The following is a 20,652-nucleotide window of genomic DNA, read 5'->3' as shown; positions in this document are numbered from 1 at the left end:
CTGTGTGACTGGATCTTACAGCCGACTGAACACTGTTTTACCTTTGCAGTCTGGCTGGATCAGTATGCAATATCACTTAAGCCGGGTACACACTATACAATTATTGGCATGATAAACCGATAATTGGCCCGATAAAAGTATAGTGTGTATGCAGGAGCATTAGTCAATACGCTCCTGCAATGGTCAGATCGGGAGGACAGAATTTGATGCGTTGCACACGCTATCTCGCTCCCGACCTATGGATGCCATTGAAGAGATCTGAAGGAAGTACACACTGAGCTAGAAATTGCTCAATGTGTACGGGAGCACACAGATCTGATAATCGCTGTTGGGTAACAGCGTTTCCCAAATTTATCTGATAGTGTGTACCCAGCATTATCCTCAGGTATTAAATTCCCATTTGCCTATAGATTAGAAACTAGCAGACAGGGCTTTTTACCTTACCAGTCTTGTTTTATTACTGTGTTCCCAATTGTAAAGCGCAAAGGAAAATGCTGTTCTTATATAATCTAGTATAACGGACTCTGGGCCTGATTCAGACCCGCTCGAGAGCGGGTCGATGTTGGCCCAGTGCGCATGCGCACGACAGAGGCGGCTCCGTCGTGCGCATGCGCGAGACCCGGATAGCGACAGGCAAACCGTCACTCCGGGTCTCGCACCAAAGGGGGCGTGCTGTCGATGTTGAGTGACAGCGCGCCCCCTTTGGTGGGTGTGCCGGCCCAGACGGAGACATTCCCATGGGAACGCCTACCGTCTGGGACCGGCCCCACTGACATCACAAGTGATGTCAGTGGGAGTGCCTTCAGCTCTGATAAGAGCCGAAAGCACTCCAGGGCTTGCGGCAACGAGACCCTACCACAAGGGTCTCGTCGCAAGCCCGATGGTCTTGACCATCTTCCTGGCCGCTCGCTATAGCTGTGGAGGCCGGCCGCTCTAAAAATGAAGAAGGACGGCCCTGATTCAGAGCGAGCGCTCTGTCAGAGCGTCCGGCTCTGAATCAGGGCCTCAGTCTATATAGGGTCACCCCACTCTGACCCCGCTCCTGCTGCCCCGTCCCCTCTCTGCTGTTCCCCACCCTGATTCCCCCCAAGACCCTCCAAGGGGAGATTTGTGAACTCTTTCTTGTTTTTTATCATTGTTTTATTATACAAAGTCACAACCAATTAATTTGATTTTATATAACACATTTTTAATAGTCACAGCCTCAAGATCAACATGAAGTCATTGACTATATCTCTACCAGAATACTTTATAGTGTCATGACCTCGGTGTCACAGGACTTGAAACTCAAACACCATTCATACTGAATGTGAATCACTGTGTACTGTATCATTTTATGACCAATTCTAGTTCACATGAGTCAGCTGCTGTACTTCTGTTAATCTTCTAATGATTGTGGTTTTTAACTTTTTATACCGGCTACTTATTTTTCTAAAATGCATTACAGCAGACCCTCCAACATGACCCACTCCATCCGGTACATAATGCTCTGCTCCTGGACTTCCCACCTAATTTATGGTTGCAGCCACCTGTGGTGAAACACTTTTCTTATCAATTAGCTAGTTCAACACAGGTGGCAGCAATCATAAATTAGGTCAGAAGTCCAGGAGCAGAGCATTGTGTACCTGATGGAAGGGGTCATGTTGTAGGGTCTGTTAAAGGGATATTAGACCTATACTGGAAAGATTGCTTAGTAAACTTAACATAGTGCTAATTATTGTGTCTCTCTGTTTTCTTCATTCAACCTAATAATAATGGGGAAATTGAAACAAGCCTGAAAATTCTCCCTGAAAAGCAACTCCCCTTCACACTAGTGTTGTCTAGCTGTAACGTATTAGAACCAGGAGCAGCACTTATGTGCCTTGGTCAGTCCCAGAAGGCCACTGCATGTGATGTCATATGGCTTGACTCAGTGGTCATCAAACTCAGTCCACAGTTCGCGTTTTCCAGGTCACCCAGAAGGTTCATTACTCACTGACACATTTTAAAAGAGCCACAGGTGGAGATTATTATTTCACTTGTGATTCTGTGAGGAGACCTGCAAAACATGCAGTTTGGGATCCTGAGGACCAAGTTTGAGTACCTGTGGCATTGGGACCACAGTTGCCATTCCATGGGTCACAATCGTTTTGGTCTTCTCAGCCAAAGGGGCTGGGAAAGTCATAGCGGTCGATTCAGACCCGCAAGCTAGGCCGTGGACGCACGCTATGGGTGATTGTCGCCCGTCTGCGCATGCATCGCCATGCGCATGCACGAACCAGTCATTGCGATCGGGAATCGTGCGCTCTTAACACAAAGTCTGAGCGCTACTTTGAGTGACAGATAGTGCCGTTTGTGGGTGGTGACAGTGGAAGGTGCTTGAGGACGGGGGAGTGGTGCTGCGAACGCAGGCGTGTCTGGGCGTCAAAACTGAGTTTTATGGGTGTACATAATTAACATGGAAGCGTCATTGTACACGTCACTTGGTTGTATTTCAGCTTGCAGTATTCGCAGTGCTTGCAGTGGGGTAGGGTCTACCTCAAGCGCTGCGTGCAGCTCCGATGGTTCATGATGGTTCTGATAAATCATACACTTCCTGGTGATGACGTGTGCGAAGAAAGAAAAGTGGGCATCTTTATAACGGCGTGTGCTCACTCTGCCGTCGTTCTCTAAGACATAGAGGGTGTCCTTACACCAGTGCGATAGCGGAATTTGCATACCCGGCCCCTTTTGGCAGCGATAGAGTGCAGCTTAGCGTCCGGGTCTGAATCAACCCATTAGTGCTTTGCAGTGCACCAGGTATCCTGTAGGCAGGGAAATACCATTTTTGTGCCAATCCGGACAAAGGCAACAGCCTTGTTCTAGTGTTCACTATGCAGAGAGACCGCACTCATGGTCTACCTGTTATAGTGGAAACCAGCCCAACCCATGTGTAGCATTGCGGTTGATTGTAGTTTTGAGAGGCATGTTGCCTCTTTATTTGATTTTTAGTGTATAATATCACAAATTTATCAGATTCACAATGTTAATTCAGTTAAATTATGGTAAACTGTCTAGAACAAGTTCTGTTCATTTGTTTTTAAAATGTATACATCAATAAAATATATAGTCCAATTTAATGTGTTTTTTTTCTTTAATGGCTTGAAGGCTTTACTGTGGTTTCCATTTACCCTGACACTAGCCCTCATTCAGAGTCGGTCGCAAGAAGCGATCGCTCTCTCTGAATGAGGGCGGCCGCTTCTTTTTTTTAGTGCGGCCTCCTGGTCGCTAGCTAAGCTGTGGGTTACCACCCACAGCTTAGTGACCGACCAGGGTGATGGTCACGATAGTCAAGACCATCGCAACCATCGGGGCTAGCGACGAGACCCTAAGGTTGAGTCTCGGCAGCCGCAAGCCCCAGGGAGCTTCCTGCTCTGATCGAGCGGGAAACTCCCCACTGACATCACTGCTGATGTCAGTGTGGCCGCCCACAAAATGGCAAGCGTTCCGTCAGGAACGCCTCCGTTTGTGTAGCCACCCCCCCCGCCCCGTCTACAAAACAGGCCGAGCTGTCGATCAACATCGACAGCCGGCCCTTTTGTACCGCGCTCCGGAGCGAGAGAGTTTCTCTCTCGCTCCGGGGTTTGCGCACGCGCAGTGCAGCTGCTGCGCGTGCGCAGGACCAAAACATCGACCCAGTTGCGAGCGCACAGCGACTGGGTCTGAATGAGGTCCACAGTCCATAGAATAATGTCATGTTTTAATTATAAGGTATATGTGGCCCTCATGTTATAAATATCACTGCTTCAGATAGTGCAGTCTTCCCTGGATCTGTTTAAGGCCGGCTATACACTTGCCCGATATCGGCGCGACAAATCACGCATATCGGCTAGTGTGTATGCACTATTGCACGCTTCCATGGGTCATATGCGCTTAGGTGCCAATCGTGCAGTGTGTACAGCCAACTGGACGACCAGACTATATGTCGGTCCGATTTGGCCAATTTTTATGTCATATGTTGCCAGTGATCATTGAAGTGTGTACAGGAACAGTGATAAATCATATACCATCAAACGATACAATATAGCGTTTGGTCGTATGTAATATTGGATAGTGTGTATGCTGAATATCGTACGGTCTAGCCTGAAGGGAAATTGGATGTAAAATCAGTATAATTACAAAGTCGTTCAGGTGTGTACCCACCCTAATAGACTTCGAAATGAAACTACAGTTAAACAAACTTTCTTTTAGCATATCTGTGGCTCTTTAGCATTGGAAGGCATTATGCAGAATATAAAATACACATCTTGCTTTAAAAAGCATACTAATGTAATATGCATCCTACCCTCCTACGGGTTGGGTATGTAATACCACCGAATGTCAGCGGGAGGTAAATAGGCTATTCCTACCCCTCTCACCCTCCCTTAGTGGTGCCTAACACTAACCTCCCCACAGGAGTGCCTAAACCTAACCCCCCCTCCCCGGGGGATGCCTAGCCCTAAGTCCTCCCGGGGGTGCCTAAACCTAACCCTCCCCCCCTGCGGCTAACAGCTCCCGACATCGGGGTTTTGACGCCTATCTTTAGTCCCCTACCGGGCTTTCAGTTGGGAAGTCGGCGGTTGGTATTTAGACAGCCGGCTTCCTGACTACATCCCCCTAAAACATGACCCCTTCCATCAGGTACAAAATGCTCTGATCCTGGACTTCCCATCTAATTAATGATAGCAGTCACCTGTGTTGAGCTAGTTAATTGATGAAAAGGGTGTTTCAACACAGGTGACTACAATCATAAATTAGGAAGTCCGGGAGCAGAGTGTTTTGTACCTATGGGAATGGGTTATGTTGGAGGGTCTGTATGCATCACTTTACAAAACTACTTCTGCCACAACTACAGGATCGCTTAGCTGTAATTTATTAAGCGACGCGGCATACAGCACTATAATAACTAGTGGATGAGTCCATGCTTCCCGGGTGCAGCCACAGGGGTCAGGCAACTGGCGGCTCTTCAGCTGTCCGACCAAAAGTAAGACAGAAACCCGTGATTACATGACTTCTGACAAGGGTTTCCGCCATCCACACTTCCGCCCACCAGTTCACGCTGGACGTAGTAGTCGGCGTCATCCTAAGGATGGTGCCGGGGGTCAGATCGCGGTCGCGCTGCCATGGCTACCAGGGACGCCGCCGCCGCCGCCTTGGTAAGGGAGATAGAACACGTGGGTCAGGGCGTGCTGGTACCGGACAGTCGTGCAAACAGCCGCCAGGTACCGAGTCTGGATATCGGGGTATGTGCGCCCGTCACTCACCGCACAGCAGCCTGGGCACCTGCATCACCTATTGTACACCCGTTCTGGGGCCTATCGGCTGTATCTGGTTCAGAGAGATGCCTATGTACAGACCCATAGCTTAGGAATGGGTGGAATACTGTCATGTATACGCGGTGCTTGCGCGTGGATTTTCTGCTATATGAATCGCACTTCTCTATTACTATTCCTGTAGTTATAAACAATTGTCTGTTCTATATATGTCGGGGTCATAAGTTCATACCAGGAGCCCAGAGGCGAGATAATTGTTGGTGCCCCCCCCTAGGCATGCATTAACTACCAATATCCCAATCCCAGCAGCATTCACACTCCCCCCTAAACCACCTTCACTACCAACATCACAGTAGCACACTCTAATCCCCCTGCATTCACTTCCAGAATCCAGTCACACTAACCCAGTGGTCTCCAACCCATAGCTCGCAGATGTAATTTGGGTAGCTCGCCTAGCTGCAGCACTGCTGAGTCAACTAGGAGAAAGTGACTTCTTAAAAAAACACTGGGTGGAGTGACCCGGAAGCGCGTCAGGTGATTGCTTTGGGGCTGCACAATACGTGATGGACACCATCAGGACATCACAGGAGTCGACTGCATTTGGGGCGAGTGACTCCCGCCTAGCCCTGCCCAAAAATAACTCTGCAGCCCTGCCTTTATCTTTTGCTCCTCTGCTGTACTTACCAGTAATTAAAAGTGAAATGTGCAACAATATTACTGTATTAAATGCATTGCTTTTTTTCTATGAAACAGTTTTTCTCATTAAATGATCTTTAATTTTGTGGTTATTAGTCAGAATTTATTTTTCAAAATGTTAGTAGCTCTTCAGGAGGTTTAATTTTTTTCGAGAAGCTCACATCCCAATTAAGGTTGGACACAACTGCTCTAACACATTCACTTACAACACCCAGAAACACATTATCCTCCCCCTGCATTCATTCCCAACATCTCCCCCCCCCCCCCCCCCTCTGTAACAACTTAGCAGCACCTAGACACACACTTTACTGCCAACACCTCAGTATCAGTACCAATACCCTAGCACACAAAAACTACCTGTTGCTGATCAAAGTATCCTTTATTTGCTGTTCCATTTGTGTCAAGGGGAAGGAAGAACCATCAAAAGAGGTAACGGCCATGCACTCCAGACTTTGTTCTGCTCCTTCTATGTACACTGGTGCTGTTTCCTTGATATCTGCCTCTAGAGATTGGATTCAGGGTGAGAGCCCTGGGAGAAGGGGGGATTGTGACACATGCTCCTTGCTTATGCCTGCTCTGGTGTGCATAAAGCAGAACCTGAAACAAAGGAGGTCAGCGTTCCCCCTTCAAGGCTGGTGCCCAGAGGCGACCATCTTCCATTGTCTCCTGTATTTACACCCCTGATATGTGTATAGATTTAATTGTAATAAACTAATGTAAGGATCACTTCAGAAAATGTATTATACAGGTCCTTTTTTCCCACTGATGAGAAGGATGGTAAGAGTAGGTTAGACCATTTCCTCCAGTCCTTCTAGCTGATATATGGGCAGGCGTGACTTCCGCCCCCAAAATATAATGCTCACGGAAATCTTCCACTGAGCTCCTGGTAAAACCCCACTCCAAACCCTAAACCATACTATAGCCCTAAATGTATCAAATTAGTCTAAACTTTGGTTCTTGTTAATTATACGGATGCCTTTGTAAATCGCCTGCTCCACTCAAACCGCTGCTTTAAAATCTCCTGCCTGGCTCATGTCAATGGATAAAATGAGACATTTATTTCCCTTTTTTGGGGCTATTGGGTACGGTTGGAGCTTTCTTAGAGAAATTGGACACAACAAAGGGGTGTTGGTGAGTTACAACGGTGTCTGTATGACTACATGGTACCTGGAGAGTTTCTGTTGCCGTAACTTTTTGGATAGCCAGCGTCGCCACTATCGGGTAGGACTTCGTATTAGACAGTAGAAACATTCAAGACAATTTTTTTGTTGTTGTCTGTTGTGATGGATAGTTTGTAAATATTATAATAGTTATTCAATTATATGTTGTGTGACATTGTATCATAACACCAGTAGGTCCACCACTAAAGTCAGGCTAATTGTATCATTACATTTATATAGAACCTTGTGCTAACAGATAAAATAGCCCCTAGGACTTGTACTGTAGTTAAATTCACCTACCTATATGACTAACAAGTTATTAATGAAAGGAAGAAAGATGTCAGGCTAGGTCAATTTATAAAACCGGATCAATAACCATAACTACCAACCTTTCAGATTTCAGCAGGACAATTAGCATCTGCGGGCTCTGTCCCATTCACCAGAGAGTTGGGAGGTATGTCCTTTCACTGCTGCTCTATGTAGCATTGTCACTGATGTATGTGTGTCAGTGAAAGGGTGGTAGGAGGGATCAGGAAAGGGTTAACAAAGAGCCTAGCGCATTACCTCAAGGTTCATGACTATAACTTCTTCTGTTACATGGCCACGGCCCCTCATTGTATATTTCTCAACGCCCAGTCGCAATTGTCAAAAGCAGTATAGCCTATAACCATAATAATACCCAAGATAGGAAATAACAAAATCTATAACTGATCTTTAAGTGATACCATACCTAAGTTTACTTAGGCATAGAGCACTAATTGAGACATGCGTCACTTTATATCAAGAGGGTACACACCCGCTGAGATGCCCATGGCAATGCAGGCACCTAATCCGGAAAGGAATGTAAAAAGCCAGCAATCGTGCCTAAGAAGTATTTCACAGTATGGTCGTAGACTGTTATGAGGGATATGTATCAAAGCTGCTAGAGTGGAGAAGTAGCCCAACCAATCTGTTTCCTAAAGCATCTATCAAATACATTCTATAAATTGGTATGTAGAAGCTGGTTGCTATGGACAACTTCTCCACATGTCCTCACTCTTTACAAGGTTTGATACATTTCCCCTATGGTACAGACTTATTTTACAGATCAGTAGTGTTAGGCAATAACCACGCAGAAATGCATCAGTTACTTCATTGCACTAGTGGAGACAAACGCTTGCCTGATGAAATTGTCATGTTGCCTCTCTGGCTTTGTCCCTGGTAGGGCTCCGAGCCCTAACTTTTATGTAGAAATGGAGGAACACTGGAACACTACCCCAGCACTCTTTCATGTCTAGTAACAAAAGAGGGATGATACTGATAGCGCTGCTAGGCAATGGCACACTCCTTCCTCCTGTGTCTGCTAGGTATGTGTCCTATTATTTTGCAGAGGAAGTATGAATCATTATAGACTAACCGTAACATTACTCTGACCTAGTTTTCCTATTATTCATGATATAATGATTTTGTAATGTGGGAACTGCACCTGAAAATGTTTAAATTATTTTAGATTTCATATCTCTCTAACTTAGTAAGATTTGCATATCAGTCTAATGTTTCTCCATTTAATGCAATTAAAGCTGTTAACGACACCCCTTAGTAGCGATCACCTGCCCCCCCCCCCCACGCGCACATACTTTATCTTCGTAGGCAACATGGCTACATGTGTGTCTGTATGAAAAGAAGAGCAACATTTTTTCTTGTTTAAAAAAACAAACAAAAATAGATAGTAATGTCTACAGTGATCATAACTGTTCAATGTTACTCTGTTCCCTTAATACCTTCATATCCAGAGCATTTTTAGCCGCAACATGATTGATTTTTAGGTTTTTGCAGTCTGGCTGCTACATCAGCAGTACCTTTTATTCACCTAGTCTAGACCCATTCGTTTTTATATTGTGTGTGTACGTATTTTGTATGGGACATACAAGGCTTTATAGTGATGCTGTATTATTATTATTATTAAATAGTTTTTTATATACAGATGTGTTCTGCTACATCTTTGCCGATCGCACTACATACGTGCTCACGCATCGTGCCAAGTGATTACCCGCAGCAGCATACGCTACGGCGGAATCAGTATGTTATACTGCCGACCGCATGGTTCAAATCCCAACAGTGGAAGTTTGGCAGGGGGAGGTAAGTAACCCTAATCCTACCCCCCCTAACCCTTCCACAAGGGTGCCTAACCCTAGCCTCCCCCCACCCCAGTGCCTAATCCTAACCCCCCCGTCCCTGCAGCCTAAACAGAAGTCTCCCGGGGGGGTGCCTAACCCCCCCCCCCTTCCCCTAGCCTAAACCTAACTCTCCCGGGGCGGGTGCCTAACTCTAAGTCCCCCCGGGAGCCCTAAATCCTAACCCTCCCCCCCGCAGCTGTCGGCGCACCTTCGTTCGGTATGCCGGGCTCCTGACGTAGGTATGACAGGCGTCGGGATTTCGACGCCTGTCATTAGTACCCTGCCGGGATTTGACAGTCGGGAAGCTGCTTCCTGACTGCATCCCGCTATGGTGAACACTGCGATTGCACCATGCATTTTTATGGCAGCGCAGGTGCGAGCGCAGTGCGCTTATCCACTGGAGGGCACATCTGTATGTTGAAAATACACTTAAGCTTTGTCCCATATCTATCTGTTAATGCAACCTCAGACATTTATCCGAAAATGTAATCTACCACTTTCCCCGTATAATGATAATACCAAATATGTGTATTTTCTACAGGTTTTAAAATAGTTTCTCTGAACAGAGGTATATACTTTAGGTTTTCTTTTTCTGAGGTTACTCAGGATTGGTGATCAATTCACGTTGCTGAAGCCGGTGAAGTTGCGTCAAAGGATGCAGCCACTGGTTCCAGTATTCCAAGAAATCAAGGCCTGTTTTGTGGGATGCTATCTGTTGCTGTCCCCAAATGCCAGCAGCAAGTCAATCATGCTGTTGGGGCATTGCGAGCGACATCGCAGCCCCAGGTCTTCACATGCCCTGTGCAGCTTCTGCGCATATCTTAAAACATTGGAGATGTACGTAAACCATTGGGTTTGCGCACATCTCTGAATTAGGCTGATTAGTACAGGGAACTGCCACAATTAAACAAAATTCACTCTCTGCAATTTACCTAAATTCTAACGGGATGGGCTGGGTGGGGATTACTTAATATGTCTTGCTAGAAAGAGGAGAAGATGCATGCCTATTACTGTAATGCAGCCCAGAATATGACATAGACATGGACATCATTGTTTAGCAAACATTGTTTTGTTTTTTTTGGACGTTGCTTTGCCTTCGTGCATCTCTTAGCCCATCTCTTAGCCTCCCTCCAAGTGGCCTGCCGCAGTTACATGTTCACACTTGTGTCACCCACCAAAGAATCAAACCGTCAATGGTTTTCTGCCAACGATGGAGACCATTGATGCTGAACGACTTGATATTCATCCCTAATAACACGTCCCTTACTCTACACTGTATTTTCCTCTGGCACCTCCCACAGGGAAATTTTGCCTCCTCCACCTTAGCCAGGTAGATTTCCCTTGATCTTTGCTACTGAGGGGTAGGCTTTACATAAAAAAATATATTTATTTTTAGGGCTTACAGGACTGTTTATTGACAAACAGAACTTGCTACACTCTATTCAACTCTACAATGCTGCTGCCGTTCTGTGTTACTAATAGGGGGATGCAGTCAGGTTACCGGCGGGCGCTTTTCCGCCTGCCGATATTCCGACACTTACAGCCCGACATGGGACTAAAGATAGGTGTCAAATTCCCAACGCCTATTATTATTATTATTATTATTATTATCCTTTATTTATATGGCGCCACAAGTGTTCCGCAGCGCCTTACATAGTACATAGAACTAATAAGTGAACAAGAAACAAGTAACTTACAGTACATTACAGTGCAGGACAAGGACACAACTTATATACATTGCTGAAATAGTGATTAAAGCACTCACAATAAGCTGCCGGGAGTTGGCGGTCCCGTGATAGGTGCCCTAATGGGGAGTAGAGAGTAGAAGAAAATGTAAAGAGAAGCACATGAGGGAAGAGGTCCCTGCTCATGAGAGCTTACATTCTAAGGGGAGGGGCAGACAGACAGGCGTGACACAGAAGGGGAAGAAAAGAGGAAGGAAAGAGCATGAGGTGGGTTAGGAGGAGTGCTGGAAGGCCTTGATGAAGTAGTGGGTCTTGAGAGCCCGTTTGAAGATTTGTAGAGAGGTGGAGAGCATTCCAAAGGTAGGGAGCAGCACGGGCAAAATCTCGGATGCGGGAGTGGGAGGAAGTAATCAGTTGGCAAGAGAGGCGGCATGCATTAGTTGAGCGAAGTGGGCGGGTGGGAGTGTGAAGGGAGAGAAGGTCAGAAATGTATGCGGGAGAGGATTTGGTGAGGGCTTTGTAGGTGAATGTAAGAACCTTGAATTGGCATCTGAAGGGGAAGGGGAGCCAGTGTAGGGCTTGAAGGAGAGGGGAAGCAGATATAGAACGTCTGGAGAGGAAGATGAGCCGAGCAGCAGCATTGAGAACAGATTGTAGTGGAGAGAGGTGAGAGACTGGGAGGCCAGCTAGGAGAAGGTTACAGTAGTCCAATCTGGATATGACCAGTGAGTGGATGAGGGTTTTAGTGGCATCCTGGGTGAGGAAGGGTCTAATCCTGGAGATATTTTTTAGGTGAAAACGGCAGGACTGCGAGATGTGCTGAATGTGCGGTTTAAAGGAGAGGGAGGAGTCTATTATCAACCCCGCTACGGAATCCCGACACCCGGCATACCTAACTAAGGTATGCCGGGTGTCTTAGCATATAGCCGCGGGGGGGGAGGGTTAGGTTTAGGGACCCCCGGGGGGAAGTAGGGTGGGGCACCCCCCGGGACGGTTATGGTAGGGGAATGAGGGGTTAGGATTAGGCATCACCAGGGGGGGGTTATGGCTTAGGCACACCTAAGGGAGGGTTATGGGGGGGGGGGAGGGGATGGTTTGGGTACTTACTTTCAGCTGTCGGGATTTCGACCCGCCAGGATGCCACTGTCGGTATTTGCATTACATACCGATTCCGCTAATAGATACCTCTAAAGTTTTACCTCCTGTACTGATCTAAATTTTTCTGGAGTTCACTCTAGTAAATGTCCCCAGTGATCTATAGAATGCTCTTTTACCTTTTTTAAAACTGTCTCTTAAATGTAATAGTTTTCATTCTAGCACCCTGCACCTGTCACAACCCATGCAATTCCTCTTTCCTGCCTGGGGTGTCTCTGCTCTGGTTCCTCTAGCACACACTTGTCTGTATATCAGCAGTTTGTAGTATCAGCTTAGTGTGCTAGAAGCACCAGAGTGACACTCAAGAGGAACTGCACGGTTTGTGACAGGTGCAGGGTGCTAGAATGAAGACTATTAATATGAAGAGGTTCCTGAAAATACACACCTTCAAGTACATGACATTAATGATCGCATTGCAATATGTAATCACAGCGCCCGGATGTATCATCCAGCACATGCAGAGACAAGAACTCCGAAAGGAGCCCGGTCCTGCGATGTGCCTGGAGAACTGCCGAGGCTGCTGTGCATGTGCAGTCACCCTGACTGCACATGCACGGTCGCCATTGCCGGTGGAACCCTCCAGCCGGCTAATTATGCGCGGTGTAGCCTGTAGGCTACAGCGACTAACACCATCGTCAGATGGCATTAGCTGCTGGGTCCAATATACCAGTGGATGTTGGTAGATTTGGCAGCATCGCATCCCCCATAGAAACGTATGGGGATGCGGCTGCTACGGAAATGGAGGGATCACCGCATTCCCTTCTTCATACATCCAGGGGATACTGGTGTTTTCAGGGATTAAATCTCAAATATACAATGATAAATGTGCCCCTCTGAGAGATCAGCTACTATTGTTACTTTATTTGTGTGGTCTGTTCTTGACCTCTGACCTCTGAGCTCTGTACTCTGTATGCGCTTTTGTTTTTCATTATGACTTGCCTAGTTTCCTTTTAGATTGAAAACTCTAGTTGTACAGGGTTCTTGCACATTTGTTGTAAGTGTTGCTCCTGTAATGTTATTAATGTTGGTTTATTGTATTTACCTACTGTACAGTGACATTTATAGTTTACAAAGTAAATTTTCAAGTAGGAGCAGCTCATATTTTTATAATCCTTAACACTGGCACACATTTTTTTATTTTCCTTCCTTGCTAGGTCTAAGAGTTTAAGCCGGGGAACTCTATTAGATGCGTGACAATATAAACTGATTTTCCCAAAGTACAAGGAGACATTGGCATTCTGTCAATGTCTGCAGTCACCATGGTGATTATATGGTTCCAGTCTGAACAAAGTCCCTGTATCTGCTGGTCTGATCTCTCTAGCTTTCCTCATCACTTTATAGATGCGTTTCATTGTTTCTCACTAAGGGGAATATGTACTAAGCCTTGGGGAGAGAAAGTAAACAGCTCCTAACTGTCATTTTTCAAACACAGCCTGTAAAGTGACAGGAGCTGATTGGTTGGTACTTTATTTCGCCACTTTATCTCTCTCTCTCTCTCTCTAAAGCTTAATACATCTCACCCTAAGAATGCGTATTTTTTGAGCAGGACCAATATTTCCCTGTTTAATTAACAATAGTCTCTTGTGATGTGATGTCTGGATAACTGTATTATTTTGAATAACTTGAAGTGGGTTTGTAGGAATCAAAGTGGTGCAATGTGGTTTTATTGCACGGGATTTAGTTACCATCCTGGCGGTCGGGATGCCGGCGCTCAGAATACTGGCTCCAGAATTCTGTCAGCAGTCGCAATCCCGGCGCCAGAATTCCAACAGCCGGCATTCCGACAGTAAGTATTAGGGGGAAGGTTAGGGTTAGACTGCGCGATGGGAGGGTTAGGGTTAGGCTGCGGGGGTTAGGGTTAATATACTTTTGTTCTTGTGTCAGGACTCTGGGTCTCATTCAGATCCGCTCATGAGCGCTCGCAAGTTTCCCGCATGCGCACGATGGAGGCGCCTCCGTCATCACTAGTAATGTCAATGTCAGTGGGAGTGATTTTGGCTCTGATAGAGCCAAAATCACTCCAGGGCTTGCGGCAGCGAGACCCTACTGCAGGGTCTCGTCGCAAGCCCGATGGTCGCGATGGTCTTGACCATCGCGACCATCATCATGGACGCTCGCATAAGCTGTGGGTGGTAACCCACAGCTATGCGAGCGTCCAAGAGGCCGCCTCGCAAAAAAACAACAACAAAACATGCCCTGATTCAGAGCGGGCGCTCGTTCAGAGCGTCCGGCTCTGAATCAGGTCCTCTGACTGATGGGATCCCTTACCCAGCCCTTATTTTACTTCAGTGTTATGGTCAGAATTGTAATTTCAGGCTGTTCACTTCCCAGTATACCGGCAGCTAACCAAACTGTAATCCTGTAAATGACTATATGCATGTTGTTTCATATTGAATTGCAGAGGACAGCTTGGGGAGATTCCTTCCTTACACATCACAGCGACTAGGTCTGGTGAGATATTATGAACAAAGGGAAAGTTTGTAATTTTTGACCCTGTCAGTCAGCTCTCAGGAAGTAATAATTACCGGGTGTCAGTGTTGGGGCGTCATGGCAAGAGTCCTCACAGCCATTTGTTTTTATAAACAGAAGGAAGAAAAATTCTGCTCATACATGACAGAACATTTTGTAATGCTCTGCAAGCTAAATATAGAGGAACTAATGTGCTAATGAGGGGTATATTTACTAAAATGCGAGTTTTTAGGAGTGGAGATGTTGCCTATAGTAACCTGATTCTACTTAACATTTATCTAGCACCTTCCAGAAGATAATAGCTAGAATCTGGTTGCTATGGGCAACATCTCCACTTCTAAAAACCTGCACTTTAGTAAATATACCCTGGAAACTCTTAAATTACAAACTACAGGCAGAATTTTCAGCGCAATAAAGCTATAAACCTGTGCTTTTATTTGGCATAACACTGTCCTGCGTAATACAGCCATATGCATTTCAGGCAGCCAGCATAGAAATGTGTTTATGATTGACATGTATATGATGAGGTGTACTGAACTTATAGGCATATGTATTGTTGATGAGGGTGCAGGGACAACCGTAGGACGGGGGGACTTTCTCCAAAATATCCATACTGTGTTTTATACATACATTTCTTATGCTACAATCATTACATTTAGTAATCATTAAATTCATTATACCCTAAAAAAAGGGTTAGATACACGGCAAAAACAGTCTCTGCTAGTGCTTGGGCCAGAAAGAATGTGCAGCCATATCTCTAGGGACCTTTATTATGGGGTGTAATAAGGGGACATTATATGATTCCTAACTGATTGTTTTCTCTCTAGCTTTCTGGTCGTCTGATATAAGTGTCTGAGGGCATGGACAAGCATATCCCAATGCATCCACTACCAGAAGAGATTCAAATGGTAAAGTACTGAACTAAACTTTGTGTTGTACACTTTCTTGCTGCTGGAGTCAATGACCAGAGGTGTACACTGATAATCGGCAATGTAATGGTCCCTTACCTGCTTCCGTCTGGCTGCTTAGTGTGCCATTCTCTTTGCACATTTTGGGATTCTACTGTATATTGATTGATCGACGTTATGTTAAAAATTGGCATGTAATCTAAGGGGATACACATTTTCCATGGTCCCTATCTAGGGACACACTCCTGAACTTCACATTATTTTGTCCACACCTGGGCTAGTTGAGTAAACAACTGTGCATTAAGAAAGTAGTGTTGCTCAGATCCCAGTTCATCAAGAATTAAAGCAGATTCATCTGCATTTATAAATAGTCTATGGCCTGCTTAACAATAATGAAGAATCATGTACTTTTATTTATTTTTTAAACCACAGCAGAAGTGAACATCCCCTTAACACAATGTACAAACAAACTGTTCATAGCAGTGCTATTGAAATAATAGCCAAATATTTCTTAACAGCCATCAGGGCAGAGGTGAGAACGCAGCGTTATGCTAAAAACTTTCAAACCATTATCGCAAACCTGTATTGTATTTCAAACAAGGCTCACAATTTGTGGCTTATATACCAAAGTCTCCCCAAAGCCACTCAGTCCATTTTACTAAGCTATTAAATTGTAAATCAGTTTTTTTTTTTTTTAATAATAAATTCTATATAATATGTATGTGTGTGTGTGTGTGTGTGTGTATATGTGTATATATATAATAATTTTCAAGGCTATAGATCGAATATATGGATTATTAGGACAATTAGAAGACTTTTGCTGAGGTGCTCCTATAACAAGAGGGTGTTGTTTGAACACAGGGCCTGATTCAGGTTGGTTCACAAGACTGCGTTCGCACACAGCCAGCCGATTTTTGCATTCTGCACATGCATATAAGAAGCAGTGCGCGAACCGGCCACAGCGATCGGGATGCGATCACAGTGAGCACGCAGAGTTTTCACACAGTGATTGACAGGAAGTGACCGTTTGAGGGTAGTGACTGGGGGTGGTCAGAAAAATGCAGGCGTGTCTGGGCGTTTAAACACCCTTACAGGGTTGTGCATAATTTAAGCCCCTGCGATAGCATACGCTGGCAGGTTTAGATGGCGACAGGAAGTTTAGCAATTTCTGCAGTAATGTCAGGTCAACCACAACTGTGCGGATGGTTCCAATGTTTTCGCTGACTTGCAGATGCATGTCATGGGAAGTGGGCAGGCTTTATACAGTGATGGGCGTCTTGGTATAGTGTTGGCGTGCGATTGCATTCATTAGCATATTTTCACAGTGAGCAGGGTGCGTGCCAACACAGCCTTGCGAACCAACCTGAATCAGGCCCACAGTCTTTGGAAGCAGTTTATAACTGAATTTGAGATGTTTCTTTCTCGATAAGTTAAATAAAATAAGACGAAATGTAAAAAAAAAAAAATAAAACAATGAAAAAGTGAGAATTGAAATGCAGAATATATGAACCAGCTGGGTCTGATGTGCTGTCAAATTCTGAGTTTCAATATTTAAAAACTATCCTGTTCATGTATGTCCTGTTTTATGCTAGCAGTTGTCACCATAATAGAAGCATAATAAATAAAATTATGTCCTTTTGCATTGAGGGTTATAAATCACGGGTTACTGGAATGTTAGAAGAAAATCGCTTAACTGGAGACTGCATAGTGTTAAACTTAATTTTAGCTTTTGAAGTGGTAAGTAGGATTATATATTCTGGAACGGACAGTTCAGTAGTAGTGTTCTTATTTGAAAAAAGTGGCCGTGCACGAACACTGTGTTCTCCTAGTGATAACGTCTCGTAACTGCTCACGTTGTCCCCTATTTCCAATAATGTCAACAATGGTGTTCATGTTGGAAGCAGCGGTATTCGTTTTTTGGTCTTCAGAATAGCAGATCATAGTTTTCCTGAGTACACTTTGTATTTTCCACTAACAGTCAATTAAATGGCAGAAATACTTTTGCTCTAAATTCAGGGACCAGAAGCATTGTATAATATCTACATAAGTTTAGAAGAGAACAAACAGCAGCTTTCCAACAAAAGCCTTTTCTTCATATCTAATATGTTGCATAAGTCTCTAATTGAAAAGTTTGTTGGAGAATAATAGTATGACACAGTGCACATTCAAACTGTTTGGCTTCTGCTTCACGTTTTAACTTTTTGAAAACTGTCTGAGGTTGTTGATTGTTTCATTTTACTAAAGGTGCCAACAACCTCCGCAATATGTTCCTGTCACGCCATCATATTCTGAGATCTTACAATTAGTGCTACATGTATAACACACAAAATGTAAACCATGCAATCAAATTTGTAAAGATGGTTTTGAAATAATACCGTTCAGTTTGATGGCCAGTGTTTTCAAATATTTGTCTCTCTCTGAGTGAGCAGGATGAGCAAAAACAATTAAAAGATCTATTTCTTCTTTTTTCCTCCATGGCAGCATCACCTTTGGATATAGGACATGTTCCCTTAGTATAGACGAGAGAGTTTTAAGGGTTCGGATGAAAAATGTCTTTGTATCAAAAGAGGAGTTTCTAACTATGCATATGTCTAAAAGGTCTAGATCCGAAGTAAGCCTGGACTATGAACATGATGTTGCCTTATATGAATATGGTCTTTTGAGGAGTGTGATGATTTATCTAGTGAGGAGTCTGGAGAGATTTGTGATGATGTAAGAGCATTTAATGTGGAATTTGTTGAAAGCATGTTGAAAAACCTATATAAAACCATGAATTATAAAGAGGTCCCAGAACACAGAGATGAGCAAGATTTACTGTTTGACGACAGAGTTAAAAGGGGTAGAAGTTTTCCTGTTCACAAGATGATGGAGGTTGTCATTAAAGAGTGGCATAACCTTGATAAGAGACATGGTAATCTGAAACATGTTTAAAGTATGTATCCTATAAGGGATGAATATTTGCTTAAAAGGTGGACGCTGCAATTGCAGAGTTAATATCAAGAACTACCATTCCTTTAGAGTAGGGGTTGGCAATAAGCGGCCCTCCAGCTGCTGTTGTACTACACATCCCAGCATGACCTGCAACAGTATTAGCATGGCCAAATGGCAAAACTGTGGCAGAGCATGCTGGGATGTGTAGTTTTACAACATCTGGGAGTTGCTTATTGCTCACCCCTGCTTTAGAGGATGGTGCTGCGTTTAAAGATACCATGGATAATTGAGAATTCATTTTAAAATGACCTACTTCTACTGCTGTTTCTCTATAGTCTGGTATAGCTATACCCTCTGTTTCTAGAACATTAAGACTCTGAAGTGTATCCTTTACATACAGATATTGAAGATCACATTTCAAAGCAGTATCTTCTAAGAAACCTAAAGATTCTGAAACAAGCTATTGAATACCTATGAGGCTTCATTGGATGTTGTAGAAAATAAGAGTGTACTAGGTACACAGTACTAGGAGCTTATTATATCAGACCCACCAAAATTAACAACACATAAGTACAATACATATGACTTCACAGCAGCTATCACTTGAGAGGTGTGGGCTCTCTATATAGGTACAAAAAATAAAGAAAATAAGAGAAGCGCTCAGAAGTCCTATGTTTGTACAATGGAAGAAGATACAAATTGATAAAGTGAAATACAATTTATTGTGTAATAGCTAGTAGTCATGCATTAAAAAAATGTCAAAGTACAACAAGAATGATACAGCCATGGCTAAAAGTTTTGAGAACGACACAAGTATTGGTTTTCACAAAGTTTGCGGCTTCAGTGTTTTTAGACCTTTTTGTCAGATGTTACTATGCTATACTGAAGTAAAACTGGTAACCGCAGGTAGTGTAGGATGTCCGGTATTGCGTCCCAACGTGTTTCAGCACTTTAGGCCTTCCTCTGGGGGTTTGTAAAGGTGGTGCATCTACCATAGTCTGTTTAAATTAGTCTGCCTGGTACGTCCTCCATTGTTGATTGGGTCTGCCCTGTGCTTGAGGTCAGCGAGTGGTGTTTAGATGTGTCAATCATAGTTCAGAGCCTGGGTAGGATGTGTCTTTCATTATGGTATGCTCCGGTGGCCATTTTGTTGTAGACTACATATACAGCATTCTACTGTGAAATAGTGTTCATACTTTCAAGGGTTAATCGGCCATTTTTGGAGAGTTCCTTAGAATCCAGTGGTGGCTTCAGACATAGTAATCATGCTTAAAGCATAGGCTAGTTTATAATATGCATGGTAGGTTTGCAATGGGGGAACCTGTGGTATGGCTAACGATAACCATAATAGAGGTAAATATATTGTATAGATTAAATAATCTAGGTCTTATAAATTGGAAAATCAAAGTCCTTGATGTTAGTGTGGGCAACAATGTAATATTAGTTATGTTTAAACTAGATATTGCAGTATGGGGCACATTACAAGTTCTATATTGGTTTAATGCGTCAGTTGTACGGTCTAGATATAGCGAAGTAATGACATTACAATATAAATATGCTGATGATGCTGGTTGAAAAAATAATAAAAATAACATAGAAATAAAAATATGAAAAATAGGATCTAATCACATATGGTTATTACATTTATTTACATATTATGGATCTAAATCAATAATGCATCTCAATTCTTCTTTGTTAATGAGCTTGGTGTAGTCTCCCCCTCTTCATATGTTCGCAAACTCTTGTTTTCACTGGTCTAATTGTGCTGGCCACATGTAATTTAGGGCAGGGGCATTGTAATGCATATATTACCCCTTTGTGTGGCATGTGATCCTATCCTTCATTTTGTAGGTAACATTATTGGGGGAGAAGTAATTGATTTTGTCGGTTTTGTACTTCTTTTTCGTTTCCTGTGGTCACACATGCCCTGCATGTTCCGTATTGGTATAACCCTCCTTTTCCGGTATTGTCTATTTGTAGTGGGGTTTGGGTGCTTGGGGGAATGTGATTGTTGACTATTTTCATCTTAATATCTGGTGCTTTGCGGAAGATTACAGTCTGTTTTGGTGGGAGGATTTCGGCAAGTGATTCATCCTGTAGGAGGACATGCCAATGCTTGTTAATGATGTGTTTTATCTGATTTGCTTGTTGATTGTACTGAGTAATGAAATAGATACTATTGTTTGCTTCTGTAGGTGTCTTTTTGGGTTTGTACTGTAAAA

The 20,652-nt window shown here is 43.9% G+C and overlaps 1 protein-coding gene across 1 annotated transcript in view; it reads left to right on the top strand.

Moving 5' to 3' along the window:
* The first annotated feature begins 4,800 nt into the window (after positions 1-4,800).
* The window catches only part of LEKR1 (leucine, glutamate and lysine rich 1), a 154,805-nt gene continuing 138,953 nt past the window's right edge, over positions 4,801-20,652 (top strand). The window contains exons 1-2 of the mRNA XM_088447640.1: positions 4,801-4,981; positions 15,419-15,499. Coding sequence (XP_088303766.1) covers positions 15,452-15,499 — 48 coding nt within the window. The 5' untranslated portion in view covers positions 4,801-4,981; positions 15,419-15,451. The remainder of the gene's footprint in view (positions 4,982-15,418; positions 15,500-20,652) is intronic.

Source organism: Taudactylus pleione, unplaced genomic scaffold (genome assembly GCF_031769625.1).
Source record: "Taudactylus pleione unplaced genomic scaffold, aTauple2 ptg000436l, whole genome shotgun sequence".
NCBI lineage: Eukaryota > Metazoa > Chordata > Amphibia > Anura > Myobatrachidae > Taudactylus > Taudactylus pleione.
This window is presented reverse-complemented; position numbering and strand designations above follow the sequence as displayed.